General features: G+C 40.4%; 1 protein-coding gene across 3 annotated transcripts in view; it reads right to left on the bottom strand.

Annotated features, from left to right (window-relative positions):
- The window catches only part of AKAP12 (A-kinase anchoring protein 12), a 63,481-nt gene that overhangs the window by 5,036 nt on the left and 36,091 nt on the right, over positions 1 to 22,354 (bottom strand). The window contains exons 3-4 of one of the 3 annotated variants that reach the window (XM_079971481.1): positions 3,137 to 8,086; positions 1,024 to 3,106 (exon numbers count right to left, since the gene is read on the bottom strand). In XM_079971481.1, coding sequence (XP_079827607.1) covers positions 1,032 to 3,106; positions 3,137 to 8,086 — 7,025 coding nt within the window. In that variant the 3' untranslated portion in view covers positions 1,024 to 1,031. Of the gene's footprint in view, positions 1 to 1,023; positions 8,087 to 16,011; positions 16,146 to 22,354 lie in introns of those variants that run through there. The other 2 variants (XM_079971482.1, XM_079971480.1) reach the window with 2 other exon arrangements.

A 22,354-nucleotide genomic window follows, 5' to 3' on the forward strand; every position in this document is an offset into this window, starting at 1 on the left:
TTTGGCTGCAGGAACAGCCTGAAGATGCTGACTCAGCTCCCACCTGCGTACAAGGTAATATGTGGGATGGCGGAGGAGAGGCAAGCACACACAGCAGCAAATACAGGCCCAGCCACAGCAGATAAGATTTAAGGTGGGGACAGCTAAAACAGCATTGTGAGTGGAGCAACTACATGGTGCTGGTCACTGGATATATCCTAGGGAGAGGGAAAAGTGTATTTAAAAAAAGTTTGGGTAGCAATTAAAATGGTACAGTTAAGCCTCAAAGAACCTTATGGTAAGAAGAGTTTCAGACCACCTTAATAAAGGGGTAAGAGAGTCAAGTTGCTTCTACAAACCCGAGTTAACTTGGGACTCTGAATATATCCTGTTAACCTGCTACATCATTCAGGGGGGCAACAGACTAGGACAATGCCATAAAGCCATCTGTTGTAATTACAGAAATGAACATTTCCTATTCAGCCACAGATGTATATGGCTTTAAGTTGTGTGAAGGCCTCCTCCTCTAGGTTTCACTGTTCTTTTAAAGAACATCCTTTGAAAGTGATGGCAAAATAATGGATCTTCACAGGCTCAGTTCACACATAGTTCTAGGCAAAAAGAATGGGTTAGTGAAAGCAAGCCAGCATGCTGGTGCACATTTAGAAAACCAGTTGTTTTGCACCTTTCCCAGCCCAGCTCCCATTGTGCCATTAGGTGCTAACCAGGCCATGTGAAGGCAAGCATATGCACAAGGAGTCAAACTTTGTCCCCTATTTGCCTGCATATTAGGGAAACTTGTTAACTGCTGGAACAAAGTTAAATTCTGAAGTTCAAGTGAATGCAAAAGACAACTTAGAGATATTTCTAAAAAAATACTAAGTACAGTCTCTCAAACAAGAAACTGAAAACCTGTTGTAAGTCATTTGACAATGAAATATATGACCATAATTTGTAGTTCTGATAGCAAGTTATCTAGCTCAATTATCTAGCTTAAAAAGCCACTGAAAATAGTTAATTATTCTGAATTTAAATAGTACTTACATTAAACCTCAGGATTCAGTGAGCTCTAAGCTTAGCTGTGGACTCTCACTGATGGTGTAGTCTTGATTATTTACATCTTTCTCTGTGTATGTCTCCACAAATCCTGTTGATTGGCTCTGGTCATCTTTGTTTTTCATAGGTGTTTGTTGTTCTATAAACTGCTGTTGGATCTGAACAGTCTGCCCAGCTTCTACATCCGTCAGCCTTGGTTGGGCCACTTCAAGTGACTCTTTGGGTAGATCTCCTGAGGCAATATCTTCTACTGCTGGTCTCTGAATCTCTGTTGGAGTGGCTGTATCCCCTGCAGAATGCAGCTTTGGTTCACCGTTTTCTTTCTGGAAATCTGTCTCTTGCTTAATTTCTTTCACAATTTCATTCAGAGATTCAGGGTCTTGTGCTAGTGTTGTCACAGTGCCTGGTCGTTCATCTGGCTGCAACATCAGTTTCACTTTAGCATCTTCAGATTTATCAGAAGCAAAAGGCATTTCTTCTGCCACTTTGAAGGCCTCTTGATTCTCTGCAGACTGAGTTAAAATTATATTTGATGGTTGGATCTCTAGATTTTTCTCTCCTTTGCCTTTTACAGGAAGAATCTGACCAGTCTGCAAACTTTCCTGAATTTCAGATTTATGTACACCCTTTAGAAATGGCTCACTCTGTTGCTTTGACACAGATGGCAACTCTTCTGTTTGCTCCAATGTATCAACAGCATTCTGGATGATTTTCAGCACAATTTTTGTACTCTGTGACTCTATAGTCACCGATTGAACCACATCTTTTTGAAATTCTATATGAGTTAAAGAGGGGCTTCTTTCTGGAGGTGTCTTTTTTTCACCTTCTTGACTTGATTCTAATCTCTGAAGCTTCATTTCTGGGCTGGAATCCAATACAGACTTCTGGATCAAATCATCTTTGGTGCATGTTACTGCTGCTAAAACTGCCTCCTCTACCACTGAATTTGCTTTCCCAGACCATGACACTGTATCCTTATCAGGACCTAGAGCCCCAAGTCCTGGTTGAACAAAGCTCACCTGCTGAACTGTTTTGAATGTGGTTTCTTTTGGCTCCTCTAGGAGAGACTGCAGGTTTTCAGTTAATGTTTCCGTAACTGTGACATTCTCTGCAATAACTTGTTCTTCGACTGTTGCAGCTGTTACTGTTACAGAGGATTTATGAACTCCGTAACTTTGTGCTTCAGGAATGTCAGTGGTGATAACCTCCTGCTGCTCAGTGAACATTTCTTGCTGCACTGGAGCTGCACAAAGTGCATCAGCATCCGCAAGTTCAATTTTCCCTGTTGATTTTTCTGTTTCTGTTACTAGCACCTTCTCCGACAATGCTTGCCTTCTCTCAGAGCTATCTGAAATTGTGGCAGATTGTGAAAGTGGAAGGACTGTTTCCAGGGGCAATTTACGAGGGCACACTTCACTCTGTACACAAACACCATTTATACCTGCTTCACTACCTTCTGTGACAGAACTATCTCCTTTCTTTTCTGAGAAGACATCTGATAAAGCACCAGAGTCCGAGATGAGGGTGTCTCCAACTTTGGTCTTTACTGCTTCAGTTGCTACAATTCCTGAGAATTTCGCTTCAGTTGTTAGCTCTATGTTTTCGACCTCTTTTTTCACAGAATCCACAGTTGCCTCACTTTTCACAGTGCTGTCCTCTGTTAACTCAGCCTCAGTGTGTTTTGATCCCAAAGTAGGTGCATCTTCCTTTTCATTCTGCACAGATCCTTCAGTTGCAGTTACAAGTGTGACATCCTTCAGTTCATTCCTTTCTGGAACGTCAACCGCAATTCCTTCTGTGCCTTCCAATTTCAAGGTATGGCTGGCATCTGCTACATCCTTCTGGATGACATCCACTGCATTTTGATCAGCTTGCTCTGCTGATGTTTTTACTAGGGGAGAGTCATCTTTTACTTCGTTCTTTGAAAGCTCCTCAGTAACAACTGCATCAAAACATTTTGATTCTAAGGAAAGGGAAACATCTTGCGTTTCTCTCTGCTCAGGAGCTTCAGTCTTGTCACTAATTACAGGGGCTTTATCATAAATTATCTCAACGGATGTTGCTAGGGAATCTGAAGTATCTTCAACCTCAGAGTTGAAACTGACCTCATTCTCCACATTCTTCAGGATCTCTTTTACTTCTGGCTGTTTGGTGGCAGTGGTTTCTGCTTCCATAATTTCTTCTGACTGTTCTGAAAAGACCTCCTTATGCACTTTCTCAGAAGGAAATTTCACTTCCACTTTTGCATCATCCTTCTCTGCAAAGACCTCCACACCAGCCTTCATGGCTGCCTTCTCTATGGGGGCTTCTGTTTTCTCTTCACCTTCTGCTTTTTCTACAGAGGATGCCACTTTTGCCTTCTTTGCGGAGTCCTCTGCACCCAACGTCTTTGCAGGAACCTCCACTTGACTCTTTTCCTTGGCAATCTCTACAGCAGACCCTATATCCACCTTCTCTGCAGGAGTTTCCATATCTAGCTTTTCATCTGGCTGATCTTTTGAGGCCACTGTTTCTGCCTTCTCTGCAGGCACCTCTGCTTCCACCTTCACATCTGGCTTCACTGTGATGGCCTCCACACAAACAGACGCATTTGATTCTTCTGCTGCAGCTTTTGTCTTTTCTATAGGGTCCTTTTCTATAGGGTCCTCCACTTTCATAATCTCTGAGGGAGCCTCTGATTCCCCCTTGTCCGTGGAGGTCTGCACTTCCATCTCTGTTTTGGAAATCTCAACTTCCACCTTTTCTACATCTGCCTTCACATCTACTTTCTCTGTGCAGGCATCTGCCTCCAACTTTGCATGTGCCTTTTCTGTAGAGATCTGTGCTTCTGTCTCTTTTATATGTTCCTCCACTTCTTTTTCTGAGGGGGACACTGCTTCTGCCTTTGTGGGAAGCTCCAAGTCCTTTAATTCTGCCTTCTTTGCTTCTACCCTCTCTTCGAGGAACTTCATTTCCACCTCTTTGACATGGCCATCTGTTTCTACACTCTGCTTATGGGTCTCAGTCTCTGCATTCTGCTTGTGGACCTCCACTTCCACCTTTCTTGTGGGCAAGTCTTTTTCTACAGTCTCAGCATGGAGAGGTTCAAGTTTCTCATTTACCATAGAAATATTGGTTTCTGATTTCTGCATTTGGCCCTTGGGTTCCACCTTCTGTACGTGGGTCTCAGTTACCACAGAAACCTCTGTGTCTTTGTTCTGGATGCAGGCCTCAACTACAACATTCTCTGTGCTTTCTGGTAGTAAGCCAAGTGTGGCATGTTTGGCCATACCTAGGTCACTGACTTCAGTTACTGCATTCTGCACTGGCACTTCAGTTATCTTGCTCTGGATAGGTGCCTCAAGCACAAAAACTTCAGCACAGGGAGGCTCAGCTTCTTTTATTTCTTTTTGCACAGGGGCTTTTACTTCATCTGCAGCAGTTACTAATTTAGCTTCCAAGTCAGGTATGGTGTTCACCACTTGTTCAAGTTTCTGAGAGAACTGAGGCTTCTCTTCATGTGATATTTTTACCAATTCATCAACTGCTAGACCAGTATCTGTAATCCCACCTTCAACTGCATCTTTTAAATTTGTTTTGGCTTCCTTTGCCATGCCAACAACATTTACTTCTGGCCCTTCTTCAGGGGTTACTGTGATAATGACAAATCCTTCCTCTTCAGCAGTCTGTTTTTCAATGATTTCTTGAACAATTTCTTGTTCAATCTTTGAATCATGACTCTCATCAGTCTTTTCCAAGCTAACAGTTTCTTTCGAGCTTTTCTTCACCTCTACACAAATGTCATTACTCTTCTCCAACGCTTCCTTCGGACTACTTTCTTTAGCTTCATCTTGACTTTCACTACTTTCACTAACTTGGATATCTGTCTTCTCTGGTTCTTCCTTTGAGGGTGGTTCTGCCTCTTGAAATATGATAGTAGTTTCTTGCCCTGTTTTCTCTATTTTCTCAGGCAAAATTGTTTCCTGTGCTTCGCTGGACAATTTAACTCTTTCAGCAACTTCTTGCAGAATTTCCTGTGTTTGTTTATTTAGTTCTTCTAGGTTTTGCTGGCTTTCCTCTACCTCCTGCACAGGTGTTACTATTTCTGTTGTATCAGGGGACTCAGTTAGCCTTGAAACTGCTGAAACCATTTCCGTTGTCTCTTCAGCACAGGATACTTCAGCTGTTTCTTCAACACCTGAAGTTTCTTCTCTAGCTGTGATTGCTTCTGAGGTTAGAGTGTCACCGCTAAACTCCTTTTGAATTTCTGGCATGACTTTAGTAACCACCACCATTTCTTCCACAATTCCAGTTTCAGAGATCTGATCAATATGTTTCTCTTCATCTTCCTTTGCATGTTCAATGGACTCTGTCACAGCAGCCGATATCCAAGATGGTGATCTTTCTTCAATACTTGTAACTGCTCTCTCTCCTTCTACCATTGTGACAGTAACTGCATGAACTAGTCCTTCATTGGACTGCTCAATAATCAAAGTACTTTCTGACTGGTCTGAAGTTTTCTTAGTTAAATCATCTTGTTTTGCCTTTTGAGCTTCAAACTTCTCTTGTTCAGCAGCATCATACTCTGATAAAGGAACAACGGCTGGAACATCAGAGTCGTCCTCATGGGTTTCAGTCATTTCTTCTCCAGCTTCCTGAACAGGAGCATGTTCTGGTATTCCATCTGACTTCTTCTTCCTACGACCAGGCATTAGTTTTTTAAATGAAACCCATGATTCTTCTTTTCCAGACTCTCCATCTGAAGTATAATGTTCTAAACTTGGAGCTGTGGAAGATTCTTCATTTCTCTCTTCCATTTTTGTTTTAGATTTTCTTCTTGGGGTTACTAGTCTTTTAAAGGACTCCCATGTTGAAACTCCCTCACCTTCAGATGGGCTTCCAGCTTGTTCTGGTGAAAAACCTCCTTGTCCTTGATCACTTTCTTGTGAGCTAGTAATGGTCATGCTTGGTGCTGTTTCTTTATTGGGCCCATTTTCATCTATTTTCTGTCCTTCTTGAGCAAGTCTTTGTCCTACCTCTTCATCAGAAGTTGATGATTTTCTGGTTCTTTTCTTAGATGAACCTACACAAATTAAGGCTTCCCATGATACAGAAGTATCAACCTTTCTCTTGGGCTCATCTATGCTTTTTTCTAATTTCTGTTCCTCAACATTTTCTTTTATATCATCCTGCTCTTCACAAGGTGCACTTTCAGTTGAAGATAGAGTAGCAGTTTTTGCCTTCTCAAGTTCTTCTTCCTTATCACTTTCAGAAAGTCTCCTGACCCGTTTCTTAGGAGTCACCATTTTTTTAAATGATGCCCAAGGTGTAACAATGTCTCTTTTCCTCTCCATATCTGAAGTAGAACCATCTTCCGTTTCAGTGGTCTGTGCTGCATCTGTAACTTTTCCTACAGATTCTGTTGTTTCTTCAGGGGAAGAAGCAGAGCTTTCTGCTCTTGGATCTTCTGGACTTTCTGCAGAATCAGACAACTGCTGTGCTTGTTCTGCTGCTTCCCCTAGCTTAGCTTCTTCTCTTTTTCCTTTATGTTTCTTTGCTGACAACTTCTTTAAGCTTGAACTTGTAAAAAGCTTTTTTAGGGGGCTGCCTTGTAACTTGGCTCTTTCTTGAGATGAAAGTAATTCAACTTCATTTGTAATGACTTCTAGAGGTTTGATTGTTGCTGAATCTCCACTGCTTGGTTCAGTTTGCTTGAGTGGCTCATTTACTAGTTCAACCAAGCTTTCTTTGACTTTTAGCTGTTCATCAGTGGCTTGTCCTTTAATCTCAACATCAGTTTCAACGAACTGTTCAAGAACAAGTTTGGATTTTTCAGTTGGTTTTGGTTCTTTCTTTTCCACAGTAGTGCTAACATCAGTGCATATCTCTGTGGGTCTGTCATCAAAATTTTCCGTTGCCAGAGGAGCCTTCGGTTCAGATATGGCTTCAACTATTTCAAAATGCTCCTCAGGCGTTTCTATAGGCATTGGAGAAGTTGGTGCAGACTGATCTGTTTTTTCTTCAAATACTTCAGTTGCCAAAGGAGCTGCTAGTTCAGATTTTTTCTCAGATGATGCAAGAGGGCTATGCTCCAGGGCCATTTGACATTTTTGTGCAGGTTCCAAGTTCTCCTCCAAGTCGATTTTATTCAAGCTTTTACTGGGTTCTATGTCCACACTTTCAGCAGACATTTGTGGTGATGGCTGTTCAAAGGCAGCAACAGCTTCCTCCTTATGTGTTTCTGTTGAGACATCTATCATTTTTGTTTCTTCTCTTTCTACTATAGCATCACTGGCTTCTATAGACACTTCTGCCTTCTCTTTTTCTGGTATGGATTTTTCTTTTTCTGATTCTTCAGTGGGAGTGGCTTCCTCTTTTATCACTCCTTTTTCTTGCTCCTGCATTTCTCTCTCAGTGGCTTGCTGTTCTTCTTCTTTAGGTTTCCTGAAACTTGTCCTTTTCCTAAACCCGGCCCAACCCTGGGTAAAGAACTTTCTTAGGGGTGATGCTGTTTCATTAGTTAATGGACTCGTTGGAGACTCTGGAGACTTGCTACCATCACTTTTAATCTCTGTCTCCTTGCTTCCTGCTTCAACAGGACCTTCTGTTACCTTTTCAGGAGAAATTTCTTCTTTTGTCTGCTCAGTCTGAGTTTCTTGCTCAGTCTTTTCTACAGGGTAGGGCACCTCACTTTGTGTTTCCTCCTCCACTGTATCTAGCCTGATTTCTTTACAATCTCCAGCTCCTTCCGATAGCACTTCTGTCTCATCTGCTTTCACATTCAGCAACTGAACAGGTTCTGCTTTTTCAGTCTTTTCCTTTCTGACGGTAAATTTGAATCCAACGAACTTAAAAACTTTTTTAAATCCAACATCATTTGCTGATGGAGATTCACTAGGTTCTGCCTGCTCTTCCACTTTTTCTTCTTCTGATGGCAATTGCTGATCAGCATCTTCTGCATCTTTCTGTTCCACATCTATGTTAGATTTATCGGGTGATTCTGCTGGCTTGGTCTCCATATTTTCAGCTGGCTCTTCTTTTAGAATCACATTTGCAGTTTCTCTTTGTCCAACTGTAAGAGACATTTAAAAGTAATAAATAATTAGGCATTCTGTTATCACAATTCTATTTAAATTGCATAAGAAGTAGAAATAATCACTATTCCTCTAATCCTAGGCACACTTACTTGGGAGTAAGGCTATGGGACTTAGTTCCAAGTAAACCCATATAGGAATACACTGCACTATTATTAAAAGTCAAATGCATTGAAATTAATGAGCTTAAACATATTCAATTTTGTACAAGATTGTGGACATTATATACAGTCGTACCTTGGTTGCCAAACGCCTTGTGACTCGAAAGTTTTGGCTCCCAAACACCGCAAACCCAGAAGTGAGTGTTCCGGTTTGCAAACTTTTTTGTAACCCAAATGTCTGACGCGGCTTCTGATTGAGTGCAAGAAGCTCCTGCAGCCAATCAGAAGCTACGCCTTGGTTTTTGTACATTTGCAGAAGTCAAATGGACTTCCAGAATGGATTCCATTCGAGAGCCAAGGTATGACTGTATGCCTTTTAAAATGCATGATAAAAATAGATACCATTATTTTAAGGGTATCTATGCATAAAATTAACAAAACATAATTATATAGAGAGATAATGAAGTGAAATAAAGTCACTTCAAAATTTGGTTGGAAGCTTTATACTGGAAAAACCTAGGGCATCAAAAGAATTTTAAATAAATTGTGGACATCAGAAAACAAGTATTTTGCTTTCAGAATTTTGATAATGTAAAGGCAGCCACACCATGTTCCCAACCTGACATTCTACTTCCAAAATTTAATAGTATTTTTAATAGCATCTGAGTCAAGCCAGCAGCCGAGACCATAGTCTATTTTCATTAGTTAAGAGGCTTTTCTTGTTTTATATTTTTGTAAACCACATTGAGGTTTCTTACAATCAAGCAGTTTATCAATTTTATAAAACAAACAATAAATTTTGGTTGTGATTCCTGGAAGACCTGCTCCATGCCTTGCAAGCCTTTTTTCCACCTGGCCTAGGAGGGAGGGGCCCTGAATGACTGACTCCAGGAGGCTGCTGTGGTACTGTTTAGGGATTTGTTTGTTTGTTGCTATTATTGCTGTTAATTTTTGTATCTTTATTTTTAGGTATTATGATTTATGTTGAAATTGTTCAGTTTGGTTGTGCACTTTTTGATGTGTTTTACTTTTGCTTTCTTTGTAATTATATAAATCTTTTTACGTTGTAAGCGACCTTGAGCATGGTTTTAACTATGGAAAGGCAGCATACAAATAAAATTATGATGATGAAAAATACACTGCGCAGCAGAAATAAGCCCAACATTTGATCTCAAGACAGCACAAATGCCTAGGTAAATAGGTATGTACCAAGTTGTCAACAAAAACTCCCAAAATGAAGTTATCTGGTGTATCGCTAGAGGGAGCGAATTCCACAGGCAAAGTACCACAATGTTAAATAAATGAATTATGTGAAGAACTGTAGTTTTGTCTGTCCTGAATCTCCTTCCTAAGCATCTGCTGAATTAAGAAGCAGGAGTATTTTCTGACATGTTAATTATATAGCAAAAGAAAGAAAAAACAAATCTGTCTCTCTGCTTTTACTGTAAAGGAATCTTTTAAAAGTACCCTTCTATTAAAAATGCTCCAGATCCTCTAACAACTAAATCACATCTGATCTGATTTGCATTACATTAAGCACACTTCCTGACCATGATCAAACCATAATACAGCAATAATCAATGGCAACTTGCCCTTCCATACAGATGGCTTCCATCTCCAGCCATCCCCAGAATAATTCCTCAAGAGATGTATGCATACTTTCAGAGAGCACTAACATTTTATAGTCATTATCTGCAATGCAGTACCTTCCATATAAACAGGCCAAGCAATTCAAATTTGAACGATTTCCAGTTACCTAAGAACCTTGACTACATATAATTGTACTAGATTTGGCTAAGTACAGTATTGGGCCTCTGTTTCGCAGGCTTTTTAAAAGGTAAAGGTAAAGGTACCCCTGCCCGTACGGGCCAGTCTTGACAGACTCTGGGGTTGTGCGCCCATCTCACTTAAGAGGCCAGGGGCCAGCGCTGTCCGGAGACACTTCCGGGTCACGTGGCCAGCGTGACATCGCTGCTCTGGCCAGAGCCAGAGCCAGAGCCGCACACGGAAATGCCGTTTACCTTCCCGCTGGTAAGCGGTCCCTATTTATCTACTTGCACCCGGAGGTCCTTTCGAACTGCTAGGTTGGCAGGCGCTGGGACCGAGCAGCGGGAGCGCACCCCGCCGCAGGGATTCGAACCGCCGACCTTTCGATCGGCAAGTCCTAGGCGCTGAGGCTTTAACCCACAGCGCCACCTTAAGCCACAGCGCCACCTTAACCCACAGCCAGGTCTACTACAACTGCTGTAATAGGACCTGCTTAATCACAAACACTTATCAATAGCGACCTCCAAACCATACACTAGATTCCTATGATACACTGTATGCATTTAAAATTGCAATGAGATGAAGCTGCAGTAAGTGGCCTGAGAATGTTTGCTTGTCAAAAGAAAAGTGTCCACATTTAGGATGCTTCTGTGGGAAATCTATTATCCAGTTGCACCATAACTTTACTTTGAGACTTTCTGGTGAATGCTTTGAAGACCAAAAAAACCCACCTCTACCTGAAGAACTGTTCAGCTACAATTTGTTACCAATTTTTTAATACTTCAGTAAAGACAAGATCTACCTTGCCAGACCTTTTGAGAAGGTCTGGACTGGAAAATCTTATTATTAGGAATGCATTTTAGTTGCTGCTGTTCTTTTAATTGGATTTTTTGTTGTTTTATTCCGTATCATAAGCCACCTTGAAGACTACATGGTGGAAAATTAGCTACCAGACTAAGTTCAAGGTTCTGGTTTTAGTGTATAAAACCCTATACAAATTGGAATCAGGATACCGCAATATCATCTCACCCCTTACATATCCAGTTGACCCCTGCACCCTGCAGGTGAAGAAGGCCTCCTGCAAATACTATTTTATTATGAGCTCTGTTCTGCGCAATTTAGGTATTAGGCTTTTAGTACTGTGGTACCTACCCTTTTGAATTCATTCTCCTTAAATATTAAACAGACCCCCCCCCCCAATCTCTGTTGTCTTGTTGGTGCCTACAAAAGACCTTCCTCTTCCTACAAGCCTTTCTTGTAGAGTTCTTTCCCAGTCTGCATCTGTGTTCAAATTGTTTTTAATGTGTTTTTATTGCTTGTTGTTTGCCACCCTAAACTCCTTTGGGAGGAAGTGTAGGATATAATTTCTATGAATTTAAGCAGAATATAAGTTAAAACATAAACAAATTGGTCTCAGAAAGCATTAGCTGTTGAGATACACATTCTTCTTGCTACTAACATAATGATTTGTGGAAACAGCAATTGTTTGGTTAGAATTTACACAAATGCTTAGGCCTTGTTCACACACCATTTTCAACTATGGTTTAAAGGTTAGCACACAGCATGTGGGTGCATGCTGCTGAAAGGACAGGCATTTCACTTCTCCTCTGCTCCTGCTATCACCATGCTGCTAGGAGCTAAGCCGTGGTTTGGCTTAGTGTTATGTTCAAACCAAGGTTTGTGGCTTGTTTTCCCCAAACAAGCCACATTCCCAGCAGAGGAGCAAAATTGCTACAGCAGTTTGCAGCTTTAAACCATAGTTTAGTTTAACTCTCATTTAAAGTGACTTGTGAAGCAGACCACAATATTTAGAAATTAATGACTGCAAGTTTATCAGGCGCTGTCTTATTGTTCCATTGTCATTTGACATGTCAGAAGCAAAACAATTATCTTCAAAAAGAAAAATTAATTTGTTGACAAAAATGAACAGCAGAGGGCAGTATTTCATTGCTATTTTACTATACAAATCTAAAGGTTTATGTGAAATACTAGGTGCATAATATAGACGAGATTGGATATAACTACATTCAATGTATTTTTTAAAACTCAAGATATGCTATGCTTATGGATTCATAAGAAAAAGCATGCCAAAACAAAATAACTTTCAATGATGCCTATGAATAGCAATGATGCCAATAAAATAAAATTCACTGAAAAAGTATGATTACTGCTTTTAAGAGTACTAATTACAATTCTAGAAAGGTTTACCCCAGATCAACTTGAAAATGCTGAAAACCACTTTGTGTGTCAAGGAGTGGTCCACCCAAACATCCAAATATTGTACCCCAAAGCTTCTTTAGCCACACCCTGTCCTAAATCAAGTCTCCTCCATAGTTCCATTCTGTGAGTGCCCAACAACGCTGCTCACTATTGTAAAAAGCACTCATTACTTTGCAGAGTAGCTTTATGTGCAGTTACATCAAAGGGATGGTGTAAACAATGTTGATTTCAGGTCTAAAGACATTCAAAACTATCTGTCAACCATAGAGAACAGTGTCTCTTAGTATAACTCTGCTGTTTGTGGTTTGCTTCTCTGAAATGCCAGTTCATACTTATATATGGCAGTAATGACTCAATGAAGTCAGCATTACTGACTTTGTTCTTAATTGTGCAGTGTGAAAAGAAGTGACGAGACAGCTTAACTGAATGTCACATGTATACATGTAATGAAATTTCAGCTAGCTTTTTTTTTTAAGCTTCCGTTAAGTTTCATCTCCCCCTGTGCCCCCAATACTTTGGGGTAGAGGAAGATTTTAATCTGAAAAATAGGACCTTGAAGAAGGAGCAACTCCAGCACTGTAATCACAATTTTAATTTATACTTTAGACACCAGCATGAGTTTTTCAGATTTCTACGTAACCAGAATACCAGGAGCTGAGATTCTCTCACGCCTGTACTATACCTTTTTTAAAAAACCTTAATGAGGCATTAGAATGATTTAAGCCTTCTCTGTCACTGAATGAGAAGCAGAAGAAAGAGTAAAAGGCACCCTTTTCTTAGTCCTCTGATCAAGCCAGGAAGATCTGGCAAGGTATGCATGCAGGTGGTGTAAATGAGAACATGCACATTCAAAATCATGATACTCATCCAGTCCCACTCCACAGGCTGGATGAGTCATGGGAATACACATTACATCTATGGCTACTAGTTGTTGCAAGTACTTGTACTCAATCTCTCTTCACTACAACTTCCCTTCGTATAATACACAGGCACTCATTTATTCCCACAGTTGATATTGATGTGGTTGGTACTATAGAGCTTATTTTACTTAGAACGTGCTGTTAGAAATCTAGGTCCAACATTCACAGTCATTTGCCATACAATGTAAAAAGAGTTGTTTTATGCCCTGATTAGGAAGATAAACTATCCATTCCAACATGAATAGAATCAAGTGAGTGTCTACTGCCACAATACCTAAAAAGTGTTACACATACATTTTACTTCTAACAAACATTTCAAACTTTTTCCGTTTCCCCCACCTTCTCTCTCTCCTTACAAGAAAGGAGAGATACCATTTCTTGTAGTTGGAAGACAGAAAGTATTTCTCAGGCTGTAATAGTTAAATCTGAAACACCTCATGTGCTTGCAGTCAACCATGTCAACATCTGGAGCTGGTTGACTCCCCCCCCCCAAGGATTTGCTGCCCTGCCCTGGATTTTCTCCATGAATTCTCTACATTCTGTATCCATCAGATATATGTCATACACACCCGGGTCTCTAGTGTTCCAAAATTCTCTAGCCACTGAAAGTCTCCAAACAATTTTTAAAACAAAACTTAAGTTTATTCCATATTTAAACTTCTAAGACCAGAATAGTGTCTCTATTTCATAGTTAAGCCCACTGCCATCAGTGTCGTTGATTGTGTTTAACTGAGAGCAGATCATTGCCTTGAAATATTTGGTTTAAACCAACTGCTGTTAAAAAATTCACAGCTCTACTTTGTACCTAGTGTTACAACATATTTAATGTGGAAAGAAAATTGCTCACTGTCATGAGTCTAACAACAGCTGGTCCAACTGAACAATTTAAGAATGAATTTGAACTGCCATACTTCTTCACTCCAAGTATAAGCTGGCTTTTTGTTATAGGAATTCAATTGCTGGATACAGTTACATTGAGATTAGAAAAGGCTATGCAGGGCAAGCTTTAAAATGTATTTTACCTACATTAAACAAATGAACTGACCTCTGTGGTGATGTCAGTTCAACCAGCACTTTACAACTGTAAGAGAAGCCATTTTGGCATATAACTGTATATGACATATGGAGTTTTAAGATGTCCCAATTTACTACCAGAATGATAATAAACACATTAGCATTCTGAACGAGTTACAGTAAAGTCAAAACAGAATTGGCCTCTTTCGGTTATCCACATGGGATGCATATACATTCCACAGCACTGATATTGTAAAAGAAAAGAAAAAAGTCATAGTTCTGTTTGTTGGTGCTAGTACTATTTAATGTTTATGAGAAAAGATCAAACAAAAATGACTAATAGGCAAAACTGAGGGGAAATCTCACAGAGATGCAGTAAAACATTTGCATAAGCTGAAAATATTTATTACCTATATTGCAATAAATATACTATACTGTCCACCATCACTGTTCTTTTTTTTCTATAAACGATGGAATGTTTCAACAAGCATCTCAGCAGGAAAGATAAAATGAAGTGTCTAAACCCTGGCGCTTCTAAGTATTGTTTTTCAGCAACTGTTCCCAAACATTCAGCAATATACTGATGAGTTTCCAAAGGTCTTTGTTTCCAAAATTAAGTTGTAAAGGGGTTTGGGGGCAGAGGGGGTTATAGCTTCCCTCCAAGCACACTAATTAATTCACTCCAATTTAATGATTTTGTGTTTATGAGCAGATACATAGTCCACTTTTTAATGAATAAGATGAAGTGAGCAGTGATCACTTGAACTTCAGAAGTTAAAACAGATGTTTGCTCCATTATTTATGTAGAAAGGTTGTGCCTGGGGTCAAGGATAATGGAAATTAAGGAAAAGGAAGTTTACTTTTAAGACATGGGAGGTTGCAAAAAAATATGAAACCTAGGATCAAATGGCTGAGAGAAAACTCACAGTGTAAATTAAGTGAAATAATATGGTAATTAAATGACATGACTAAAGAGTAAATGGGGGGGAGAAATGAAACTTTTTTAAAACTTATAAGTACAGAATTCTCTGACATTTGAAAGATCAAAAACAAGCAAGCTTCTGTGAGTAGAAAAGATACCAGAGAATATAAAGTACCCCTGCCAATATAAAATCACTAATCCTAAAGTACTTTGTAATCTATGAAATACTGTTGCATTTGAAATTCATTGTTCTATAAATTAAACTTCCTAATTTAAAGCGTAAACATGTAGGGAAATTGACCTAACTCAACCACATAAAGATGCTTGAGTTCAACCATATTTACGCAGCAGTAAATGTAACTGCAACAGCTTTCTAGGTAAGTGTGCATAGAGCTGCAGCTTTAGGATTTTAATCCAAAAACACTTCCCCACTCCTATTTAAACATAAATTATAAGTTTTAAAAGTTATTATAGCTGCAATACTTTGCCCACTTATCCGGAAATAAGCACCACTGAACTCAATGGGATTTACTTCCAGGTATACATGTATAGACTATGCTGTACATGGCTTAATAAAGAACTGCTCCAATATGTGTGTCACATACTGTATTTTTTGCTCTATAAGACTCACTTTTTCCCTCCTAAAAAGTAAGGGGAAATGTGTGCGCGTCTTATGGAGTGAATGCAGGATGTGCAGCTATCCCAGAAGCCACAACAGCAAGAGGGATTGCTGCTTTCACTGCGCAGCGATCCCTCTTGCTGTTCTGGCTTCTGGGATTCAGAATATTTTTTTTTTTGTTTTCCTCCTTCAAAAACTAGGTGCGTCTTGTGGTCTGGTGCGTCTTATAGAGCGAAAAATACGGTGCTTGAGTCCTGGACAAAAGTGCTGCTGCATAGAATCACCATCACAAAGAGACAACAGAACCATCAATACAATTCAAAATGTAAACATTTCATACCTGTTAGAGTGATAGTTCCCAGCATTTTCTCTACCCTTTGGCAACCTGGATTTTCCTCTCCTCAAAGCAAGACACTCCGTTGTTTTTATTTCTCCAAGTCACAGTGCAATCAGAGGGAGGGGGGTAGGAGGGAAGCAGAGCTAACAGAAACACGTTTCAGTCCTTCAGTGTCTGATGAAAAAGGCAGACTGAAGTTGTGTTTCAGCAGACTGGTCCTTGACAGACAGCTCTCTGTGGCCCATCCCCTCCTTAGCTGCTCGCTGAGTGGGCAGGTTATATTCCTAAATTTAACAATGAGATCTCCACCCTCTGACCAAACCACATTCCCTATTATTACAAAGGGCTTTATGCAGATCACTGGAAGTCCTTTAGATCAAGGAGGGTGTGTAACATACCTGTCTCATATTTACTACATGCCTACTAAGTGAAAGGAGAAAAATTTCCAGAACCACTTTCTATATACAAAATAAGAATATTCCAGCAACCAGACTCTTTCCTCTAGGAACTTTAATCTCATATATACAGTTCAATGCCATGGTTGAAAGTTCAGTGAAGAACCTTGCAACCTTCACAGAATCATAGCAGGAAACACCATCAGAGCACTCCTGACATATGGTTGTCAAGCCTCTGCTTAAAGACCTCCAAAGAAGGAGACTCCACCACACTCCTTGGCAGTAAATTCCACTGTCGAACAGCTCTTACTGTCAGGAAGTTCTTCCTAATGTTTAGGTAGAATCTTCTTTCTTGTAGCTTGGATCCATTGCTCCGTGTCCGCTTCTCTGGAGCAGCAGAAAACAACCTTCCTCCCTCCTCTATGTGACATCCTTTTATATATTTGAACATGGCTATATCACCCCTTAACCTCCTCTTCTCCAGGCTAAACATGCCCAGCTCCCTTAGCCGTTCCTCATAAGGCATCGTTTCCAGGCCTTTGACCATTTTGGTTGCCCTCCTCTGGACACGTTCCAGTTTGTCAGTGTCCTTCTTGAACTGTGGTGCCCAGAACTGGACACAGTACTCCAGGTGAGGTCTGACCAGAGCAGAATACAGTGGCACTATTACTTCCCTTGATCTAGATGCTATACTATTGATGCAGCCAAGACTTGCATTGGCTTTTTTAGCTGCCGCATCACACTGTTGGCTCATGTCAAGTTTGTGGTCAACCAAGACTCCTAGATCCTTTTCACATGTACTGCTCTCAAGCCAGGTGTCACCCATCTTGTATTTGTGCCTCTCATTTTTTTTGCCCAAGTGCAATACTTTACATTTCTCCCTGTTAAAGTTCATCTTGTTTGTTTTGGCCCAGTTCTCTAATCTGTCAAGGTCATTTTGAAGTGTGATCCTGCCCTCTGGGGTGTTAGCCACCCCTCCCAGTTTGGTGTCATCTGCAAATTTGATCAGGATGCCCTTGAGTCCATCATCCAAGTCGTTGATAAAGATGTTGAATAAGACCGGGCCCAAGACAGAACCCTGTGGCACTCCACTAGTCACTCTTCTCCAGGATGAAGAGGAACCATTGATGAGCACCCTTTGGGTTCGGTCAGTCAGCCAGTTACAAATCCACTGAGTGGTAGCATAATCAAGACCGCATTTTACCAGCTTCTTTACAAGAATATCATGGGGCACCTTGTCAAATGCCTTGCTGAAATCAAGGTAGGCTACATCCACTGCGTTCCCTTCATCTACCAGGCTTGTAATTCTGTCAAAAAATGAGATCAGGTTAGTCTGACATGACTTATTTTTCAGAAATCCATGCTGACTATTGGTGATCACAGCATTCCTTTCTAGGTGCTCACAGACTGTTTGCTTAATGATCTGCTCCACAATCTTCCCTGGTATTGATGTCAGACTGACTGGGCGGTAATTATTTGGGTCCTCTCTTTTCCCCTTTTTGAAAATAGGGACAACATTTGCCCTCCTCCAGTCTGCCGGGACTTCGCCTGTTCTCCAGGAATTCTCAAAGATGACTGCCAGTGGTTCTGAGATCACATCTGCCAGTTCTTTTAATACTCTTGGATGCAGTTCATCTGGCCCTGGAGACTTGAATACATCTAGACTAGCCAAGTATTCTTGTACTATCTCCTTAGTTATTCTGGGCTGTGTTTCCTCTGCTGAATCATTTGCTCCAAATTCTTCAGGTCGGGCATTGTTTTCTTTCTTTATCGAAGAAGACTGAGGCAAAGAAGGCATTGAGGAGTTCAGCCCTTTCTGTGTCCCCTGTTTGCATTTCACCATCTTCTCCTCTGAGTGACCCCACTGTTTCTTTGTTCTTCCTTTTGCTACGAACATACCCATAAAAGCCTTTTTTGTTGCTTTTAACCTCTCTAGCAAGCCTGAGTTCATTCTGTGCCTTAGCTTTTCTGACTTTGTGTCTACACGTGCTGGCTATTTGTTTGAATTCCTCTTTGGTGGTTTCCCCCCTTTTCCATTTTTTGTACACATCCTTTTAAAATCTTAACTCAGTTAAAAGTTCTTTAGATAGCCACCCTGGCTTCTTTAGGCACCTTCCATGTTTCCATCTCATTAGTATTGCCTGAAGTTGTGCTTTTACTATCTCCCTCTTAACAAACTCCCAGCCATCATGAACTCCCTTTCCTTTTAGTATTACTGTCCATGGGATCTCACCCAGCACTTCCCTAAGTTTTATGAAGTCGGCTTTCTTAAAGTCAAGAAACTGAGTCCTAGTATGCTTGGCTGCTCCTTTCCGCTGTATAGTAAACTTCAGAAGAGCATGATCACTCGCACCTAATGATCCTAACCAGATCATCAACATTGGTTAGGACCAGATCTAAAATGGCTGTTGCTCTTGTTGCTTCTCCCACTTTCTGGACAATGAAGTTGTCTGCAAGGCCAGTGAGGAATCTGTTTGACCTTATGCTCTTGGCTGAGTTTGACATCCAACAAATATCCGGGTAATTGAAGTCCCCCATTACTACTATCTCCCTTCCTTTTGCATGCTTGGCCATCTGTTCCAGGAAGGCATCATTTATGTCCTCCGTTTGGCTTAGGGATCTATAGTAAACTCCCACAATGAGGTCCCTGTTATTCTTCTCTCCCTTAATTTTGACCCAAATGCTCTCACTTTGGCTTTGAGGTTCTAAATCTTGGATCTCTTCACAGGTATACACATCCCTGACATATAACGCCACTCCTCCTCCTTTCTTGTCTGGTCTGTTTCTCTGAAATAGATTGTATCCCTCCATTATTACATTCCAATCGTGGGACTTATCCCACCAGGTTTCAGTGATGCCTATTATGTCATATTTAGTTTGCTGTACCAAGAGCTCAAGCTCATCTTGTTTATTTCGCATGCTTTGAGCATTAGTGTACAGACATTGAAGTCCATTAATCATTCCCCCGTGTCTCTTATTTAAGGATTTTTTCCTCCCACCACTAGCTCTGCGTGCTGTTTGCTCCATTTGGTCTATGACATTTGGATGATCATCTTCATCAACTGATAGACTCCTACCTTCAGAAGCACTGTCTCCCTTGTAACACCTCAAATGCTAAAACAATTATTATGGGAATTATGGCATAGTATGTCATAGGCTGGAAACCACTGCATCTGATGCAAGAAACATTATATTCAATTGGCAATTACATATTTGGGTTGCAGGATGGGGGGGATATGAACACAGTGGGATCAAATTGCAATGAAATACAAATAGTGTGGAACATTTTCATTAACGTTCAAATGCATGAAATTTGTCAGACTGCAGACAAGCAAATTACATGTTTAACGTTTTGCTTAATCCATAGCTGTGGATGCAATAAACCATGGTTTGGTTCAGCATTATGTGTGAACATTATGTTAAATGTGTGAATACCTTTAACATGTCTAGTTTTCTCCTAAATAGCTTAGGGATATCAGGATCATGTCGGCACGGAGGGGATTCACCATGCCATTCCTATCACAGTCATAGTCTTGATGACTAAACCCAGGAAAAAAGCTTCTCTCACATGGATCCATAATGGAAGAGAAAGGCTGAAACCTCCTTCCATTGCACCTTCATCCCAATCCCACCTATCTCCAGAGGCTGTTATTTAAAAAGGGAGGAAAAAAATGAACACTCACACATTTAGTTTTACATTTCATTTGGCCCAGAGTGTGCACTGTAGAGGAAGGTGAGTAATGACGAATGATTTGTCCTTCAGACACGATCTAACATTACTATTCTTCTCACTGAACAATCCCAGTAACCTCTAACCCAGAATTCCAATGAATAATTTGAAAACTATTGACATGCTTTTGCCCTAACGTTAGCAAAAACAAAACACAAACCCAAGACTGACAAAGGCAACGATGCAGATGCAACAGCATATGCCATGACTATTTTTCCCATGGTGAATGTATCGAATTTAAAACTACAATTAACAAGTAGAAGCTGCTACAAAATATTGCAGCATGGATTGCTCAAATTCAGGTTGCCAGTCAGCTATGCTCTCTCCATGGCACTCCCCTCCAAAAAGAGCAAGCCTTCAGTGGTCACTGACTATTTCCAGCTACTTTGGAGAGATGAATGAAGCTGAAGGCTGGAAGTCTCAGGACAGACAAAAGAAAGTTCAGTACTTATTCACAAAGTACAGTACTTATTCACAAACTATGGAATTAACTCCCAAGTGGTAGTGATGGCCACGGACTTGGATAACTTTTTTAAAAAATTAGATAACTTAATGGAAGATAAGGCTATTGATGACTACTAGGTACAATGGCTATATTTTCTACCTTCTACCTCCATGTCTTCTACCTTTCTCCCTATATTTTCTATGGTTGGAGACAGTACGCCACTGAATACTCATTGATGAGAATCACAGGAGCGGGGGAAATCTGTTGTGCTCAGGTTCTGCTTGCAGACTTCCTGTGGGCATCCGGTTGTCCACTGTGAAGACATGGAGTGCTGGACTACATAGGCCTTTAGCTTGATCTTTTGGGCCCCTCTTAAGCATTTTTGCACTAAGGAAGAAAGAAAGCATTATGCTTGTGTAGTCCTCTCTCCACTGTGCTCTGCTTAATGAATTATGTCTTGGTTTACAGAAAACCAATTTAACATTATATCTGAACTGGGAAACTATGGTTTGCACTTGCCCTGAAAACCATGATTGTAAACTAGGGACATTTCTGATTCTCATCAAGACCCTCCAGAAGTCAAAAGTATGTCAGAAAAAGCAAAAAAGAAACATGTGGGCTGTAATATGAGAATGTCCAGAAAAATACTTCCTATTTTCTGCTAGGACTAGCATCTGACAAGCAAATGTTTGATGGAAACCAGATGTGTCTCAGTGGTAAAATAGAAATATGTCTAGCTAATCTCAAGATAAAGCAGGCACGCATTTTCTGCACTTTCCACACCAACAGGTCCAGTTCTTCTGTAGGAAAAAGTAATGTGAGAAGTGGCCCCTTGACTCATTGGTAAGCCCTCTCTTGTATTTCAGTGATTTAGCTAGTCTGGAATGCAGAAGAATTTACCTGCTTTGTTTAAGAAAGAGTTCAGCTACTCCTATTACCTTGTGAACATTTTCCTTCCAATGAAATGCCCAGCCCCATACACCATCACAAACCAGTCACCTCTAAATCAAAGAGACTGTATTATTTCTGAATCCAAAATATTGATTTGTTAAGAGTTTTTAAGTCTTACAGACTTTTTGGTGTACAACCCTTTACAGTCTTCACCTCATTTATACCCCGGTCATATTTACAAAGGAAGATGCTGTTGTTGAAGGCTACCCAGCAAGCTTGACAGATGCGCAGAGATTTGGTGTCCATACTCAATTTTCAACACTCTTTCACATATTTCAGCACTTGTTTTTTGCTCCCAAAACTGCAAGTTATGCTACTGTTCTGAAGACCAACATTACTAGTCTCCAACTTTTATTTGTTTTGGTATTAAAATCCTTACCTGATGAGTTCCTGGTACCAAACATTCCTTCTGGTCTATGGTACTCTAAATCCTAAGCTTAAAAGGTCTATGATGCCTACTGGGCCAGGTAGGTGTTACTATTGCTATATAAAGCCCTTAACAACTTGGGATCAGTTTACCTGTGAGATCACTTCATCCCATATATGCCCACTCAATTGCTTTGATCTGCGGAACTGCCACTTTTACAGGTGGCACATAATATCTGTTCCACATTTGTAAGAAATTAATTTTTTAATGTGGCAGTGCATATACTTTGAAATTCCCTGCCAACTGATATAGCTGTACAGTCATACCTTGGTTTTGGAACAGCCTAGTTCTCAAAGGGTTTGGCTTCCAAACAATCAAAACCTGGAAGTGACTGTTCCGGTTTTCAAGTGTTCTTTTGGAAGCCGAATGTCTGACGGGGCTTCTGATTGGCTGCAGGA

This window comes from Podarcis cretensis (assembly GCF_951804945.1).
Source record: "Podarcis cretensis genome assembly, chromosome: 3".
Taxonomy (NCBI): domain Eukaryota; kingdom Metazoa; phylum Chordata; class Lepidosauria; order Squamata; family Lacertidae; genus Podarcis; species Podarcis cretensis.